Here is a 17,004-nt window from a genome sequence, read left to right as displayed (position 1 = left end):
ATGTAACTCTGTCATACAAAACATAATGTTCATTGGTTATATTTTTTTAAATGGGGGTAGGAGAAGGGCAAAGAGTAACTTTGGAAAGCCCAGGACTGTGGCTGGCCAGCCAATTAACTCAGGATATTCTGCCCGGAAGACCAGAGATGAGAGTCTCATCCCCTGTGCACAGGGAGTAGAAATGGAAAGAACATAAAGTGAAAGCTTTCTTATTGTGTATTCAAGTGAAAACGTCTCAGAACTGTACTCCCCTATTTGAATTAAAGCTTTGTTTTCTATCAGCTAGATGCCAAGTAAAATCTATATATAATCAGGAGTAGTAAACTTCTTGAAGCAAACAAAGTAGACAAAAACTGTGCTAATTTGTCATGAAGATAAACAGCAACTGTTTGGAAAGTTCTTATGTGTCTTTTTAAAAAGTCCTTGAAATATCCAGCTAAAGGCTTCAGTGTACTCTTTTCTGTTGTAAATGCTTCCATATCCACAGCATCTTGTACTCATAGCACTTTTTTTCCCCACAGTCTTTCAAAATCTGCATTTATTTCAAAATCTGACCTTCATAACTCAACTATACATGAATTGCTGTCATTGTCATTTAACTTGGCCAAAGAACAGTTTTCTGAGTTAGCTATTATTTCCACCATAAAGTTGGGGGTAAGATTTGGCCAAAAAAAAAAAAAAAAAAGAAAAAAAAATGGGAGGAAAATGACCTTTAGTGGTTATGTTTAAAATACATGACAAGTTGGGGGGAATTTATCTTTAAATTATCCATAATACATACTAAATGTGATTGCAGGGGAATGCATCACAAACAATGCTCCTTGCACAATGGTTTATGGAGCACCATAGAATGGAAAGTGGTAGTCTCAATGGGGGTTGGAGAAACACAAAATCAAGGTCCTTCCTTTTCAGGGAGCTCTTGATCTACAAGAGAAGACAGTAGAATACTTAAAGTTGTGATACAAATGCCTTTAATTAATTCTCGAATAGTCTTTTCTATAAAGAAGAGCAGATGGAGATAATAAGCTCTGTCGAGGGTGTTAATAACATGTCTCTCAGAGGAAAGGGTGTCAGAGCTGAATTTCAAACTATGAGTTCTCCAAGCCAGCTTCTCTCAACCTGTTTTCTGCCATGGTAAGAATGATATGTGGCATTCATTAATTCTGTATGAGTCACTCCTATAGGCAGAGTCAGGCTTTGGTGAAAACACAAATTTTTGTAGGGAATAAAACATTTAATACATAGGAGCTTTATCTTTTATTAATTTGCTACTTATAAAAGACTATATAATGGTGTGTTTATGAAATTATGGATCTAAAATTAACCATTTTATAAGAAAAAATAAATAAATATGGCTTTTTTAAACAATATAGACCTTTTTTCCTAGTGGGCCCTGGTTTTTTTTTTTCCCTCAGAGTTTTACTATAGGTAATTTTTTTTTTTTGACACAGAGTCTCATTCTATCACTCAGGCTGGAGTGCAGTGGCGCGATCTCAGCTCACAGCAACCTTCACCTCCCAGGTTCAAGCGATTCTCCTGCCTCAGCCTCCCAAGTAGCTGGGACTACAGATGTCCGCCCCATGCCCGGCTAATTTTTTGTATTTTTAGTAGAGACGGGGTTTCACTGTGTTAGCCAGGATGGTCTCGATCTCCTGACCTCGTGATCTGCCAGCCTGGGCCTCCCAAAGTGCTGGGATTACAGGCATGAGCCACCGTGCCCAGCCTACTGTAGGTAATATTAACAAGATAATTAAGTATGTTTAATTATGATTAATACCATGTACTAGATGATGTAATTATCCCAACAATATTTTGTATAGTTTAATGTATTGCCTGTGTCGTGGGATAACTGAGAATTAGACAAGTTAAGTAATTTGTCCAGTGTCATTCAGATAATAAAATAGCTGATTCTGATCATGGCAGGTGGGACCCATGTTCTTTACTGCTATAGTATAAAATGGCAATATTAATATGAGCAGAGACTATCTAAATGAATATTATTTTTGACAGTGAATGCCTTACAGGAATTGGGTAGGCCAGGCAAGAAAAGTTGAGGAGAAGGTAAACTTGTTTAAAGCTTTATACCCTCTTTGATATTTGAATTTTTTAAAAAAGCATTTTTGTAATAAAAAAAGCTACAGGCCTGGGCATGGTGGCTCATGCCTGTAATCCCAGCCCTTTGGGAGGCCGAGGTAGGCAGATCACCTGAGGTTGGGAGTTCAAGACCAGCCTGACCAACATAGAGAAACCCCATCTCTACTAAAAATACAAAATTAGCGGGGCCTGGTAGCACTTGTCTGTAATCCCAGTTTTTCGGGAGGCTGAGGCAGAAGAATCACTTGAACCCAGGAGGCAGAGGTTGTGGTGAGCCAAGATCACACCATTGCATTCCAGCCTGGGCAGCAAGAGTGAAACTTCATCTCAAACAAGCAAACAAAAGCTACAGAAATGATAAATTCACAATCGTAGAATTTCAGAGTTTTCAACATGCTTAACATTTTATAATCAATATTATTGTAAATTTTACTCTGATTTGGTTATTGGAGCTTATGTGTTTTTACTGACCAAAACCTTGCTAGTCTCTTTCTCCTATGCAATATATATATATATACCTGTAGATTCGTACATGTGCTTCTTCATTTATCCTTATGTTCTTATTAATGTTGCATCTATCAGTAATTTTCAGTAAAAGATACATGCAACAATAAGATCAAAGCACACACATTTTTGCTCACTACTGGCCATAGCAGAGACAAGACAGCAGGCCCCAGGTTACACCCCTTCTCAGTGTGTCAGCTGGGTCTTCACCTCTCTGACCCACTCCACAGAGCTTAGAATATCACTCACTGAGAGAGACATTGAGATTCTGACCTTGAATTCTGACCTTGAATTCTCTCTCTTTGTTTTTAAGAGAGCTATTCACAAACCTAAGTACCTTATTATTAGTAGCACTTACTGCACATCTTGCAACTGTGCCTTTGCAAATAACAGCTGCAGGCAGAGAGCTGGAGAAATGGATTCCAGGCCAAGGGAACAGAATGTGCACAGATATGGAGGTGTGTAAAGCGTGTGGTGTATCCCAGGAAAGCAAGAAGCTTGTGTGGCTAAAACTTCCAGTGCAAGCAGATGTCAGGGGTAAGGACATGTTGGAAATAAGACTGGAAAGATAGTTTCAGACTCAACTTCAAAGGGGCTTTAAAGCTATCATTTACTGGTTGTGTGACCTGGGGCAAATTGTATGAGTCTCAGTTTTCCTCTTCTTAAAATGCAAACAACTTTCTGCTTATGGCTAGCCAATTTTCCCAGCACCATTTATTAAATAGGGAATCCTTTCCCCATTTCTTGTTTCTCTCAGGTTTGTCAAAGATCAGATGGCTGTAGATGTGTGGTATTATTTCTGAGGACTCTGTTCTGTTCCATTGGTCTATATCTCTGTTTTGGTACCAGTACCATGCTGTTTTGGTTACTGTAGCCTTGTAGTATAGTTTGAAGTCAGGTAGCGTGACGCCTCCAGCTTTGTCCTTTTGACTTAGGATTGTCTTGGCAATGCGGGCTCTTTTTTGGTTCCATATGAACTTTAAAGCAGTTTTTTCCAATTCTGTGAAGAAACTCATTGGTAGCTTGATGGGGATGACATTGAATCTATAAATAACCTTGGGCAGTATGGCCATTTTCACGATATTGATTCTTCCTATCCATGAGCATGGTATGTTCTTCCATTTGTTTGTGTCCTCTTTTATTTCACTGAGCAGTGGTTTATAGTTCTCCTTGAAGAGGTCCTTTACATCCCTTGTAAGTGGGATTCCTAGGTATTTTATTCTCTTTGAAGCAATTGTGAATGGAAGTTCATTCATGATTTGGCTCTCTGTTTGTCTGTTACTGGTGTGTAAGAATGCTTGTGATTTTTGCACATTAATTTTGTATCCTGAGACTTTGCTGAAGTTGCTTATCAGCTTAAGGAGATTCTGGGCTGAGACAATGGGGTTTTCTAAATATACAATCATGTCATCTGCAAACAGGGACAATTTGACTTCTTCTTTTCCTAACTGAATACCCTTGATTTCTTTCTCTTGCCTGGATCCTTTCCTTACTCCTTATACGAAGATTAATTCAAGATGGATTAGAGACTTAAATGTTAGACCTAAAACCATAAAAACCCTAGAAGAAAATCTAGGTAGTACCATTCAGGACATAGGCATGGGCAAGGACTTCATGTCTAAAACACCAAAAGCAATGGCAGCAAAAGCCAAAATTGACAAATGGGATCTAATTAAACTAAAGAGCTTCTGCACGCAAAAGAAACTACCATCAGAGTGAACAGGCAACCTACAGAATGGGAGAAAATTTTTGCAATCTACTCATCTGACAAAGGGCTAATATCCAGAATCTACAAAGAACTCAAACAAATATACAAGAAAAAAACAACCCCATCAAAAATTGGGCAAAGGATATGAACAGACATTTCTCAAAAGAAGACATTCATACAGCCAACAGACACATGAAAAAATGCTCATCATCACTCGCCATCAGAGAAATGCAAATCAAAACCACAATGAGATACCATCTCACACCAGTTAGAACGACAATCATTAAAAAATCAGGAAACAACAGGTGTCGGAGAGGATGTGGAGAAATAGGAACACTTTTACACTGTTGGTGGGATTGTAAACTAGTTCAACCATTATGGAAAACAGTATGGCAATTCCTCAAGGATCTAGAACTAGATGTACCATATGACCCAGCCATCCTACTACTGGGTATATACCCAAAGGATTATAAATTATTCTACTACAAAGACACATGCACACATATGTTTATTGTGGCACTATTCACAATAGCAAAGACTTGGAACCAACCCAAATGTCCATCAATGACAGACTGGATTAAGAAAATGTGGCACATACACACCATGGAATACTATGCAGCCATAAAAAAGGATGAGTTTGTGTCCTTTGTAGGGACATGGATGCAGCTGGAAACCATCATTCTTAGCAAACTATCACAAGAAGAGAAAACCAAACACCGCATGTTCTCACTCATAGGTGGGAACTGAACAATGAGATCACTTGGACTCAGGAAGGGGAACATCACACCCTGGGGCCTATCATGGGGAGGGGGGAGGGGGGAGGGATTGCACTGGGGAGTTATACATGATATAAATGATGAATTGATGGGGAAAAAAAATGCAAACAATAGTACCTGCTGAACAAGATTGTGGGTGTTAAAGAAAATATGTGTGAAGAGCCTGGCACAGAGCTGCATGCAGTAAATGTTGGTAGCAGCTCATCTCACTGTTTCTCACCCTTCCTGCTCCCACCCAGATAAAGGACTGTGGACATTATCCTGTACTAGAAAGCCTTCAGGATTCTTTTCCCTCTTCCCCTTCCCCTTCCTTCCTTCCTTCCTTCCTTCCTTCCTTCCTTCCTTCCTTCCTTCCTTCCTTCCTTCCTTCCTTCCTTCCCTCCTTCCTTCCTTCCTTCCTTCCTTCCTTCCTTCCTTCCTTCCTTCCTTCCTTCCTTCTTTCCTTCCTTTGTTTGAGACAGGATCTTGCTCTGTCACCTAGGCTGGAGTGCAGTGGCACGATCATAGCTTACTGCAGCCTCAAACTGCTAGGCTTAAGCAATCTTCTCACCTCAGCCTCCTGGGTAGCTGAGACTACAAGAATGCACCACCATGCTCAGCTAATCTTTTTAGTTTTGTAGAGACCAGAGTCTCAGTATGTTGCCTGGGCTGGTCTCAAACTCCTGGGTTCAAGCAGTCCTTCAGCATTGACCTCCCAGGGTGTTGGGATTACAAGCATGAGCTACTGTGCTCAGCTCTTCAGGATTCGTAAGGATAAAAGCCACATATCTGATCAGAGCCATTGTCTTCACTTCAGAGGCAGTGCTCTGGAGCAATGTGCAGTGTGGTTTGGTGAAAGGCAGGGGTTGGAAGGACAATATATTGAATCATACTTAATTCCAGGAAATTTTGCTTAGTAGGTTACTTCTTAGCTCCTTAAATAAGATTTTAAATATTGATTCTTAATGCTGACTTGACTGTCATGGAGCTTGACTCTTCTTTTTGTTGCTTATATAATCTTGATCCCACACTTTTCCTTTTGGCATCCTGCCTCGTAGCTGGTTCCTGGTGTCTACTGTTGCCACACCACCACTACGTTCTCATGCATTCTTCCTCAAAATACCACTGTAGCTTTAATCCGTGTTTACTGAAGATCTGAAATAAGAGCTTCTCTTGCATCATCATCCTGGGATTTCTACCATCTACTTTACATTATGGGATTTACCTGGTCCTGAAAGACTATACTGTAGGCTAAATAAGAAAGTATTTCATTGTAACACATCATTTTAATAGTTTTCTTAAAGCGTCATGATGCACAGACCTATCTTTAAGTGTTGGCTCTCTTTCATTTACAAATTTTATGACTTTTGGCTTGTCCTCTCCCAGCTTCAGTTTTCTAATCTATAAAATAGAATAGTACCTGCCCAAGGACACAAAGGTTATTATGAGGGTTAAATTAAATGAATATAGTGCTTAGCTCATAGAAATAACTTATATTTTATTTCTGATTCTCTTAAAATGTTCCTACTCAAGGCATTTTCTGTGGGTTTTTGGGTTTTTTTTAGGCAGCAGACTGTCCTGGGAAGCTGTTCATCTTCCATTCTTCCTTGCCAACTGCTGAAGCACCAGGGAAGCTCAAAAACAGAGATGACAAAAAACTGGTTAATACAGACAAAGAGAAGGTACTTTGTAAACAGTTACTCTTTGAGTGTCCATATGTCAGTTATTAAGAGGAGTTAAAGAGGCAATGTGTTCTTCATGTAAGAAAAAAGGGGAGAAACTAAATCTCATAAATTAAGTCCAGGGCATTGTATATTATAGGAATATTTTGGATTACAAACAACTTAAAATATTTTATATTCCTAGAAAAACCAATGTCTGAAATATGTAAATTAAAATAATGCCCCAGGCCGGGCACGATGGCTCATGCCTGTAATCCCAGCACTTTGGGAGGCCAAGGCGAGTGGATTACGAGGTCAGGAGTTCGAGACCATCCTGGCCAACATGGTGAAATCCCGTCTCTACTAAAAATACAAAAATTAGCCTGGCATGGTGGCGAGTGCCTGTAATCCCAGCTACTTGGGAGGCTGAGGCAGGAGAATCCCTTGAACCCGTGAAGTGGAGGTTGCAGTGAGCCAAGATCATGCCACTGCACTCCTAGCCTGGGTGACAGAGTGAGACTCCATCTAAAAAAATAAAGGGTCCCAAACTTTTTCATGGATAATCAGCGTAAGAGAGACTGAATGATGAGACCATTATAGAAATGGAGGAAGTGGGGGAAACAGCAGATTGAAGATAAAGGGTGGAAGAAGAATCTAGACTGTACCATCTTACAATACCCTTTGGAGGCAGAGGCCTGAGGCATGAAGCACAGGTGTGGGGATCTCAAAATATGCCTTCACCTAAAACCTCTGACAGTGTAGGGGAACGTCTGTGGGAAGGATAAGGCTATGGATCTAGGGACCCAGCTAGTGCTTGCATGACTACACACAAGTTGCCTCATCTAAGTCTGTAAAGTAAGGGCTGCAGTATCAGCTCCATTAGGATTGATGGAGTATCAAATAAAATTGAACACACAATTATTTCACACAGCATGGACCTGGCACAGACTGGGTGCTCAGCAGGTGGCCACTGCACTGATGGTGACCACAGTGTGTTTCTTCAGCCCAGTTCACTTAATGGGAAAATGTCTATTTCTCCATTTTGAAAATTCAATAAGAATTCAATAGAAATTTAAAATTTAAACCAAAAACATTTTGTAATTTTTATGTTTTTTTTTTTTTTGCATCTTTTTTCCAGATACTTTTCCAGCCCCAAACAAATGTCTATGACTCATTGGCCAAGGACTGCGTGGCTCACGGCTGCTCTGTGACACTCTTCCTCTTTCCTAGTCAGTATGTGGATGTGGCCTCACTGGGGCTGGTTCCTCAGCTCACTGGAGGAACCCTTTATAAATATAACAATTTCCAGGTAAATGCCAGCAATTTGTTCACCTTGGTCTTGTACTCCCATTTTAATTTTAGTTGTTTAGATTATGAATTTAAAAAGCTGTGTTCCCTGGTAGATGACACATATAAATTCAAGAGCAGATGGAAAACAAGGTATACTGTTGGTCCTTCTTATCAGGAGAGTTCTGTGTCTTGGCTTCAACCAACCTCGGATCAAAAATACTCAGAACAAAATATTGCATTATACGGAATATGTACAGACTTTTTTCTTGTCATTATCCCCTGTAGTATAACAATTATTTACATAACATTCACATTGTATTGGGTATTATAAGTAATGTAAACTGAGCGCAGTGGCCCAATGCCTGTAATCCCAGTGCTTTGAGAGGTTGAGGTGGGAAGATCACGTGAGGCCAGGAGTTCAAAATCAGCTTGGGCTATATATATAGCAAGACCCTGTCTCTACAAAAAATTTAAAAATAACTAATCTAGAGGTGATTTGAGGGATATGTAAAGTGTGTGTAGGTTATATGCAAATATGCCATTTTATGTCAGGGACTTAAGCATCTGGTAGATTTTGGTATCTGTGGGAGGTTCTGGAACCAGTCCCCCACAGATAACGAGAGACGACTGTGCGTGTGTGTGTGTGTGTGTATATATATGAACCATATATATTTATGGTTCAGCAATTCCATACTTCCTAAGTATTTGGTCATAGAATGAGCTCATTCATCCTCAGAGTTAAATATCAATATGAGCTTTCATAATGGGGAAAATATATTTTATGTAAAATAGACTTAAGATAATATTTTTAAAAGTGACTGCATATTTGTTTTAAATTATTGGGATTTTAGGGATCAATTCTTTACACTTCTCTTTTCCAAGCCTGAATTGAGAGAGAGATTCAATAGACAATCAAAATGTCAGCACTATAATGGACCTGAGTCTGCAGGCAAGTGGGCTTGCTGATTCACCCTTGAATTTGACAGACTTATACACCCAGGCACACAGTGGGCACAATTTGAGTTTCTCCTGTGGATCCGTGTGCCTTGAAAACATACTGTATTGAGGGACAGAAAATATGTGCCTCCTGCAGGCAAACTGCCTTCCTATGAAGAGGACACAGAAGAGGCTCAGCTGTGCCCACTCAGTTCCTTTTCCCAAACTTATTAATCAGATGAATCACTCCCCCTCACCTAAGGAGAAGGGGTCAGGGGTGTGCCTCTAATGTGTGTGGCTGGGCAGACATGGAGGCATGGACTGGGAAGGTGTGTTCTCCAACATAAATGACATACGTTAGTCATCATCTATTTTTATTAATCATCAATAAAATTATTAATAGAGACTAGTTACATATTTATATTATAAACTAAGGGACTTGATAAGACCAAAGATTATAAATGAAATGAAATTGAAAAAGCTTTAACAACTCTTTCTAAGACTTTTGGATAAAAGTATGTTTTTTCAGGCACACTCTAGAAAATAAACTCTTAATAATCATACAGAATTCTAACCCTTACTCATTCTACCCACATTCTGGCTATTGAGGTACATGAAGCCTATCGTGCTGATCAATTTTAGCTCCTTTTCCAGCTAGGGGGATAAATTTCATAGCTTTTTCTTCCCACTTTTCCAAAAAGGACTTGATCATCTTCCATTCCTGGCATATGTGAATTGTACTGGGGTTCTTACTAGGTTGTTTGCTATGTACTGGTGTGATCATCTACGTGGCAGTGACTTGGCTTCAAAGAGCAGCCTACCAAGTGATGTGTAGGCAGGGAGTGCTCTGCAGTGTAATCATCCAGGCTTATTACTTTTTTTTTCCCCTATTTCTTTAAGTTTTTGAGTTACGTGCCAACTCCATGTAGTTTCTGATATAATAAGGAATATTTACTTGTACCTCAATGTATTCATAATTATTACTGATTCCTTCAATGTTACTAAAAAAGAAATGTTATAATCCAGCAGAGGAAAAGCCTATAAGATGTAAACAGGCAGTAAAATGTTTTATAAAAAAAGAGTGTTAATGTTGCCTATGCTGCTATTCAGTTGTTTGTATTTACTCCAATTGTTGCAAAACTGAATCCTACCATAGCATTTCTTTCTCATCTTCAACAACACAAACTTTAGTAGTCTTTTTCATTCAATAACATTATAAGATAAAAATGATGATCAAGAACTGTGCGGGCAGCACCCAGTTGTATGTAAGCAACTACAGGGATTATTATAAAGATTGTGTCTGTAATCTCCCTCTTTCCTTTCCTCCTTCATTCCCTTCGTGTTTGGGACTGTGGGGAAGGGATGAGATGCATGTGTCAGTGTCAAATAGTAGTGAGAATTTCCTAAAGAGCTTCACTGACAAGGTCAGATGAGAAGCTTTAGAAGCTCAGCTAATTTGTTTACTCTCTTGGGTGACCTCTTGAGCTCAGTATTGTGCACATGTGCATATTATATGAATGTTGCTTAGTTGTGGAATGTGGACAGTTTTCAGAATTATGGTGATTGTAGAGTAGTTAACAGGGCTAGGAGAAAGGGTTTCTACTTTTCCTGACATAGGTTCACAAAGCTCTGAATGTGGTCAGAGTTTTAAAAAGCCCCAATTGCAAGGCCTTTTCCCAGCCTCATTAAACGAGTATTATACATTGGATCTTAACCTTGTCTCTAACCCTAAGCCACTGAGTGGATCACTTATGCTCTCTTAATTTTCCCATTTGCAATTAATAACCGATTTTCTTATCCAGATGTTAAAATGAAAGAAAATAATAGATGAGATTGTAGTTTCAAAAGTTAGAAACACTCTCCAAAGATGCTATATTTTCTTCAACCAAAGAAGCATATGATATATACAAAAATATGCCAAATCAGGATTTTAAAAATACTTATTTTAACTCAGGATTAAAATGAGAACTGTTATTTTAAGTATTTTACTGCCATCTGGTGGACATTGATCAGACTTTATTTTTTAGATGCACTTGGACAGACAACAATTTTTGAACGACCTCAGAAATGATATTGAAAAGAAAATAGGCTTTGATGCTATTATGAGGGTTCGTACCAGCACAGGTAATTATCATTTATACAATTCTTCAAGTCTCTCTTGTATAATTGTTTCTTTTTCAAATTAATAACAGGCCAACAAAGAAAATAACAGTAAAATAAAGAGAAACAAAATTTCCCTTTTTCCCGTTTTAGGTTTCAGAGCCACTGATTTCTTTGGTGGAATCTTGATGAACAACACCACCGATGTAGAAATGGCTGCCATCGATTGTGACAAGGCAGTGACCGTGGAGTTCAAGCACGATGACAAACTCAGTGAAGACACTGGAGCCTTAATCCAGGTGACTAAGAGTTTATTCCCATCTTTCGTTTTTTAGTTTGTTGTCGACAGTGATCAGTGGGGAGACTGAAATACCATCAAATGTGTTAGCCTCTTCATAAAAAACTCAGCTGTCTTTCTCCAAAGTCTTCTCCAAAGTCAAAAGTCAGTAGATTAAAGCACTCAGTTGTGAGGATTCTCCATACTCATTCATATTTGCTACTTACATGAAGTGACAATTATGTGTCATTGCATGCAAGTCCAGCAAACTTGTGGTAAGTATCACAGGCATTAGCAAACTGACTTCCAACAGGATTCATTTCTGTTAGCCTTCAGCACCTATTTACGTCTACCATATGTATATTAATTTGCTAGGGCTTCTATAGAGTGAGCAGCGTAAACAACAGAGATTTATTTTCTCACAGTTCTGGAGGCTGGAATTCCAAGATCAAGGTTTCTGAGGGCCTAGAGGGAAGGATCTGTTCCAGGCCCCTGTCCTTGGTTTGTAGATGGTTTTCTTCCCCCTGTGTCTTCACATCATCTTCCCTCTGTTACATGTTTATATCCAAAGATTTTCCTCTTTGAGGACACCAGTCATAATGAATTAGGGTGCACTCTAATGAACTCGTTTTAATTAATTTACTACTTTAAAGACTTCATCTCCAAATACTTAGATACTAGGGGGTTAGGACATTTGAGGAGCCACAGTTCAGCCCATAATACCATGTTAAGCACATTGTCATAGTATAAGCAAGTGGAATAGGATTTGGCTTTGTTTAAAGTGAAACTAACTAGAAGCCATGGAGACTTTGAATTAAAACAAGAAAAACTATGACCATGAGATACACATGGTCATAGTTTTCAAACATTAGCATCATCTTTAAAGGATGAAGAGAGGCTGGCATTAGGTTGAGGGAGAACTTTTAATTAAAGTATTTTTTAATCACAGATATTTGGGGAAGTGCTTCTATCTATGCATTCTTCAAATGTATATCATCAGCGTAAGATCTAAGTCCATTGTGAAAGCTAGTTGTATGTTTTTAAGACAGTGAGCCTTGAGCCTCTGAGCACCTGGAGGTATTGTTTCGGGACCTGGATCTCTGGTAATAAAACATGAGCTATGAAAAATGCAGACTAGTTGTAGAAATGTGAATACATATTTACATGTGAATCACTCAACAATTTAAACCAGTGAAGTGCTACATTGAAATCCAGCAAATAAATGTATCATTATTCTCTCATACTTCCTGTTGTTCATTCTTTATCAATAATAGAAAAAAAAAACTGTGGAAAAATAGTTAGAGGTCTTTTATCTATCTGTACACAGTGTTTTGTAAATGCAAATAAGATCAAGCTAGCTTGGGTGGATATGTTAATCAGAAAAACATGTGACCTCAATGTTGCTTCTACAGTGTGCTGTGCTTTACACAACAATCAGTGGTCAAAGAAGACTTCGGATTCACAATCTTGGCTTAAACTGCAGCTCCCAGCTAGCTGATCTTTATAAGAGCTGTGAGACAGATGCTCTTATCAACTTCTTTGCCAAGTCAGGTAACATTGCCAATCCTGAGGTTCAGTAAACCTTGCTTAGTAAATCAGTCAAGATATGTCAGTAGCTGAAAAGCACTGTAGTTTTGCAAACTTTTGGTGAGTAAATTCAGAACTAATAAAAGCAAAGGTTGAGAGAGAATAGTCAACATTCCTAACTCTAAATTAATAAGTGAGATAACTCAGTTCAGGGCCAGGCTATACAGACTTACTTAAAGTTAACTCGTAGAGTGGCAGTCTGAGTTGAAATTTAGCAATATTATGCTTAGACCTTTATTATGGTATGTGATCATGCCGTCTGACACATTGGGTTAATGGACGGAGACCATCTCTAATGTTAGACTCAACTTGCTTATCCATACCATGATAACTATGAAATAGAATGGGCCCAAGGTGGAATTTTCTTTGGCTTTCCTTGAGAAATTCTACACTAAGGTTTGGAAAACATGGCAATCCAGCCTGTAAGAATTCAGGACATCAAAAAACGACTAACTGGCCTGTCTTTTTTTTCTGTGTGTACAATTCTAATATTCTGAAGATAAATCTGGCCAATATAACCTTTTGCTATAGGTAGACCAGTGTTCTCCATTAGTTAGATCATCATATTTAGTCAAGAGGAGACCATTAGCAAATGACTTGAACAGATTTAAATGCTATTATTCTTGCTGGGTGGTCTGAAGATAATAGCAACTTGTTCTTTTTTATTTGATTATTTGAAGAGATCAGTGTCTGAGCTAAAACTCGTGTCCTTTTCATTGTTTTGTGCACATAGCTTTTAAAGCAGTTCTCCACCAGCCTTTGAAGGTCATCCGGGAAATTCTAGTTAATCAGACTGCCCATATGTTGGCATGTTACCGGAAGAACTGTGCGAGTCCTTCTGCAGCAAGCCAGGTGAGCACCTATTGTACATAGCTGTTAAAGTGTTACAAACGACTACTCATTTCTTCAGCACGTAGCTATTGAAGGCTTATGATGTTGCAGGCACTTCGATGCTGTTATAGTAAACTGTGTAGCTGAGAAGATTAAGAATGCAATTTGGGGGGCTGTGGGTTTTTTTTTTATAGCCAACATTTAAAAATTTGAACAAAAAAAATGGATGTACATATTTAGTTGACAGTCACTACGGTATGTATAAACAAAAGAATGTTATATGTAAGAAGTGTCCTAATATAAACGGGATTCTCTTTTGTATCCAGAGATGGGTATTTTGTTATGAAATGTGTATGCTTAAATGTATTTTAGGCATATTGACATGAACTGATGGCAGTAATAACATATTTTATAAACAAATATAATTTATAAATATAAATACTGGAATTCTTTACATTTAAAAGTTATTAATAAGTGTGAAGAGTTTTCAAAGAATTGATTCCATCATTTAGTAATTTGAAATTTTAGAAGATTATTTGAATAAACCTCATGTAGTCTCTCTCCTACAAAAGGAAAAGCAGAACCTCAAGTCCACATTTATTTTTGCATTTGCTCTCTCGTTCACATTCTTCTCTATGTCAATAAAAGTTAGATGGAATTTTTATAGCTGTGTATCAAATATGTGAATATAGACTTTCAACTAAAACAGCAACAGATGGGAAAATTTTCTAGTTCATTCATTGTCAAAAGTGAGTGCTGAGAGGACATCGGAAGCCCCACCTAAAAGAAAATCCTCAGCAGAAAAGAATACAGATAAATTCTGGGCCCAAATGTGCAATCTGGGCAAAGAAGGAAAACAAAACAAACACATTTACCAGATGGACTTTTCATAAAAGTTCCTTTCCACGCTGTCCAAAGTGATTGAATTAGTCATCCATTCTTTTATCTCCTGTGTTGATAATCATATAAGCAACTCCTGAATCTATATGAGTATTCAGTCTTCTTTATTATTCCGAAGATTTGCCATTTTGGTCAACTCAGATATCAGTACTATTTCATAGCATGCTTGTTCAAGTTACGTCAAAACCCACCAGGTACACCTGGAGTCTAGCCAGAAGGTAGTCCAATCATGAGCACTGTAAACATTGACCTCATTTTACTGTTTGTCTTAGAGCTACGGAAACATGATTCTGTTTCTGGAGTATCTCACACTTCAGGAGCATTAGTTGAAGCAGTGCAGATACAGTTAGGGTCCTCTCTGGACATTCATTTGTTAACTTTGAAACAACTGGATTCAAAGACTTTAAGTTAAAAACAAACTTACTGCCTATTTATGGAAGAAAATAAAACCTGTCATTTTATTCTGGTTTAAAAGTTAAAAGCATTGTCTTTACCACTGGATAACCTGTTTGCAAAATTAAATTATTTCTGGAGTAAAAACATTATGATGTTAAATTTTCTCTGAATAAGTCAATAGAGATTATTCCTGTTCTTATAATAAAGTGTTTCCATTAGCACTTTTCAAGTGTGCCTTTCAACCAATGGTATGTTTTAAAAAAATAATGTAACTTAAGTACCTTATGATTAACCATCATGGAGTCTAGAAAATGTGGAGATTCTAAAACAGTATTGTCTGAAAACATAGAATAGTTGGACTTAATGTTCTGTTCAGAAAATCTAACTGTAAACTTGGTACTTTCCTACAGTTCACTTGTGAAAAATAGTATCTATGAAGATGGAGAGATTACTAAAGGAATTCCAGTATTTTACCATAGAGCCCAAAGTTTCCTTGACCCAAGCAAGACCATCAAGGAGCTATTTGGATTATGTGATACTGGACCTCAGTAGAACTACTTTTACTGAATTGCTGGAGCCAAAACTAGGCTGCAGCAAGAGAAGGCAATTAGGGTACAAAATCTAAGGAAACTGTCACTCTGAGGATCATATGATAGATGCTGGGTTAAGACATATGGCTGGGCATGGTGGCTGATGCCTGTAATCCCAACCCTTTGAGAGGCCAAGGCAGGTGGATCACTTGAGGTCAGGAGTTCAAGACCCACCTGGGCAACATGGTGAAACCCCGCATCTACTAAAACTACAAAAAATTAGCTCGGCATGGTGGCGCGGACCTCTAATCCCAGCTACTCAGGAGACTGTGGCAGGAGAATAGCTTGAACCCAGCAGGCGGACATTGCAGTGAGCCGAGATCATGCCACTCCACACCAGCCTGGGCAAAAAAAAAAAAAAGACATATAACTAGAAACTAGAAACAAGATAAATTAGGCTGGGTGCAGTGGCTCACACCTGTAATCCCAGCACTTTGGGAGGCCAAGACAGGAGGATTGCTTGAGGCCAGCAGTTGAAGGCCAGCCTGGGCAACATATCAAAACCTCCACCTCTACTAAAAATAAAAACTTATCCAGGTGTAGTGGTACATGCCTATAATCCCAGCCACTCAGGAGGCTGAGGCAAGAGGATCCCTGGAGCCCAGGAGCTCGAGGATGCAGCAAGGTATGATTATGCCACCATACTCTAGCCTGGATGACAAAGTGAGACCCTGTATCTTTAAAAAACAAACAAACAAAAAAGCAAACTTTAAGGCTTATAAGGCTTACATAAGCAATGTAGATTCTTTTTAGTAAATCTAATAGCTCACTGTTCTGAGCTTAAATATATTAATATCATATGGGAGTGCATTGATTTCAAAAGGCAAGTCAAATGACCTTAACTGCAAAATAAGCTTTTCAAAAACAAAACAATACAAAAAAAACCTCATTACCACTTCTGTCACTTCAAAACCTAAAGAAGAAAAGAATTTTCCAAATTCAAGCAAGCTCAACTTACATGAATTACTGCTCCCACCTCACTCTCATACCTTACTCCCAAAGAATAATTTATTTATTTATGGAGGGGGTCAGTGAGGTAGGGAGATTTTATAGTGGTAATCTGTGGCCACATTTTCTTCCTCACCTCTAGAACATTGAATAAGACTGTCTTCTTGTTTTCTTTCATTCTTTAACTCCATTTTTTTTTTTGTTTTCATGATTAGATTTTCCTTCTCATTTACCACCTGTTTTTCTTCCCCCTGCCTCCTACAGTCCAACCTCCTCTGATTAGACTTTTTAGTCGTAGTAGTGTCATTGTGGGCCAACCTCACCCCTTTGTGGTATTTAGGATCACAGATTTCTGAACTCGTTTAATATGACCTCATTAATTAGAAGCAACCAGTGAAATTTCAATCTGATATTTTAAAACCAAACG

General features: G+C 38.4%; 1 protein-coding gene across 3 annotated transcripts in view; it reads left to right on the top strand.

Moving 5' to 3' along the window:
* Positions 1 to 17,004, top strand: part of SEC24D (SEC24 homolog D, COPII coat complex component) — a 112,332-nt gene that overhangs the window by 82,967 nt on the left and 12,361 nt on the right. For all 3 annotated transcript variants that reach the window (XM_010364856.2, XM_030917614.1, XM_030917622.1), the window contains exons 14-19: positions 6,627 to 6,743; positions 7,861 to 8,031; positions 10,976 to 11,072; positions 11,202 to 11,347; positions 12,738 to 12,876; positions 13,646 to 13,764. In XM_010364856.2, the coding sequence (XP_010363158.2) occupies positions 6,627 to 6,743; positions 7,861 to 8,031; positions 10,976 to 11,072; positions 11,202 to 11,347; positions 12,738 to 12,876; positions 13,646 to 13,764 (789 nt within the window). The remainder of the gene's footprint in view (positions 1 to 6,626; positions 6,744 to 7,860; positions 8,032 to 10,975; positions 11,073 to 11,201; positions 11,348 to 12,737; positions 12,877 to 13,645; positions 13,765 to 17,004) is intronic.

This window comes from Rhinopithecus roxellana, chromosome 2, assembly GCF_007565055.1.
Source record: "Rhinopithecus roxellana isolate Shanxi Qingling chromosome 2, ASM756505v1, whole genome shotgun sequence".
NCBI classification, from domain to species: domain Eukaryota; kingdom Metazoa; phylum Chordata; class Mammalia; order Primates; family Cercopithecidae; genus Rhinopithecus; species Rhinopithecus roxellana.
Note: the sequence above shows the minus strand (reverse complement) of the source record. Positions and strands in the feature narration are given on the sequence as shown.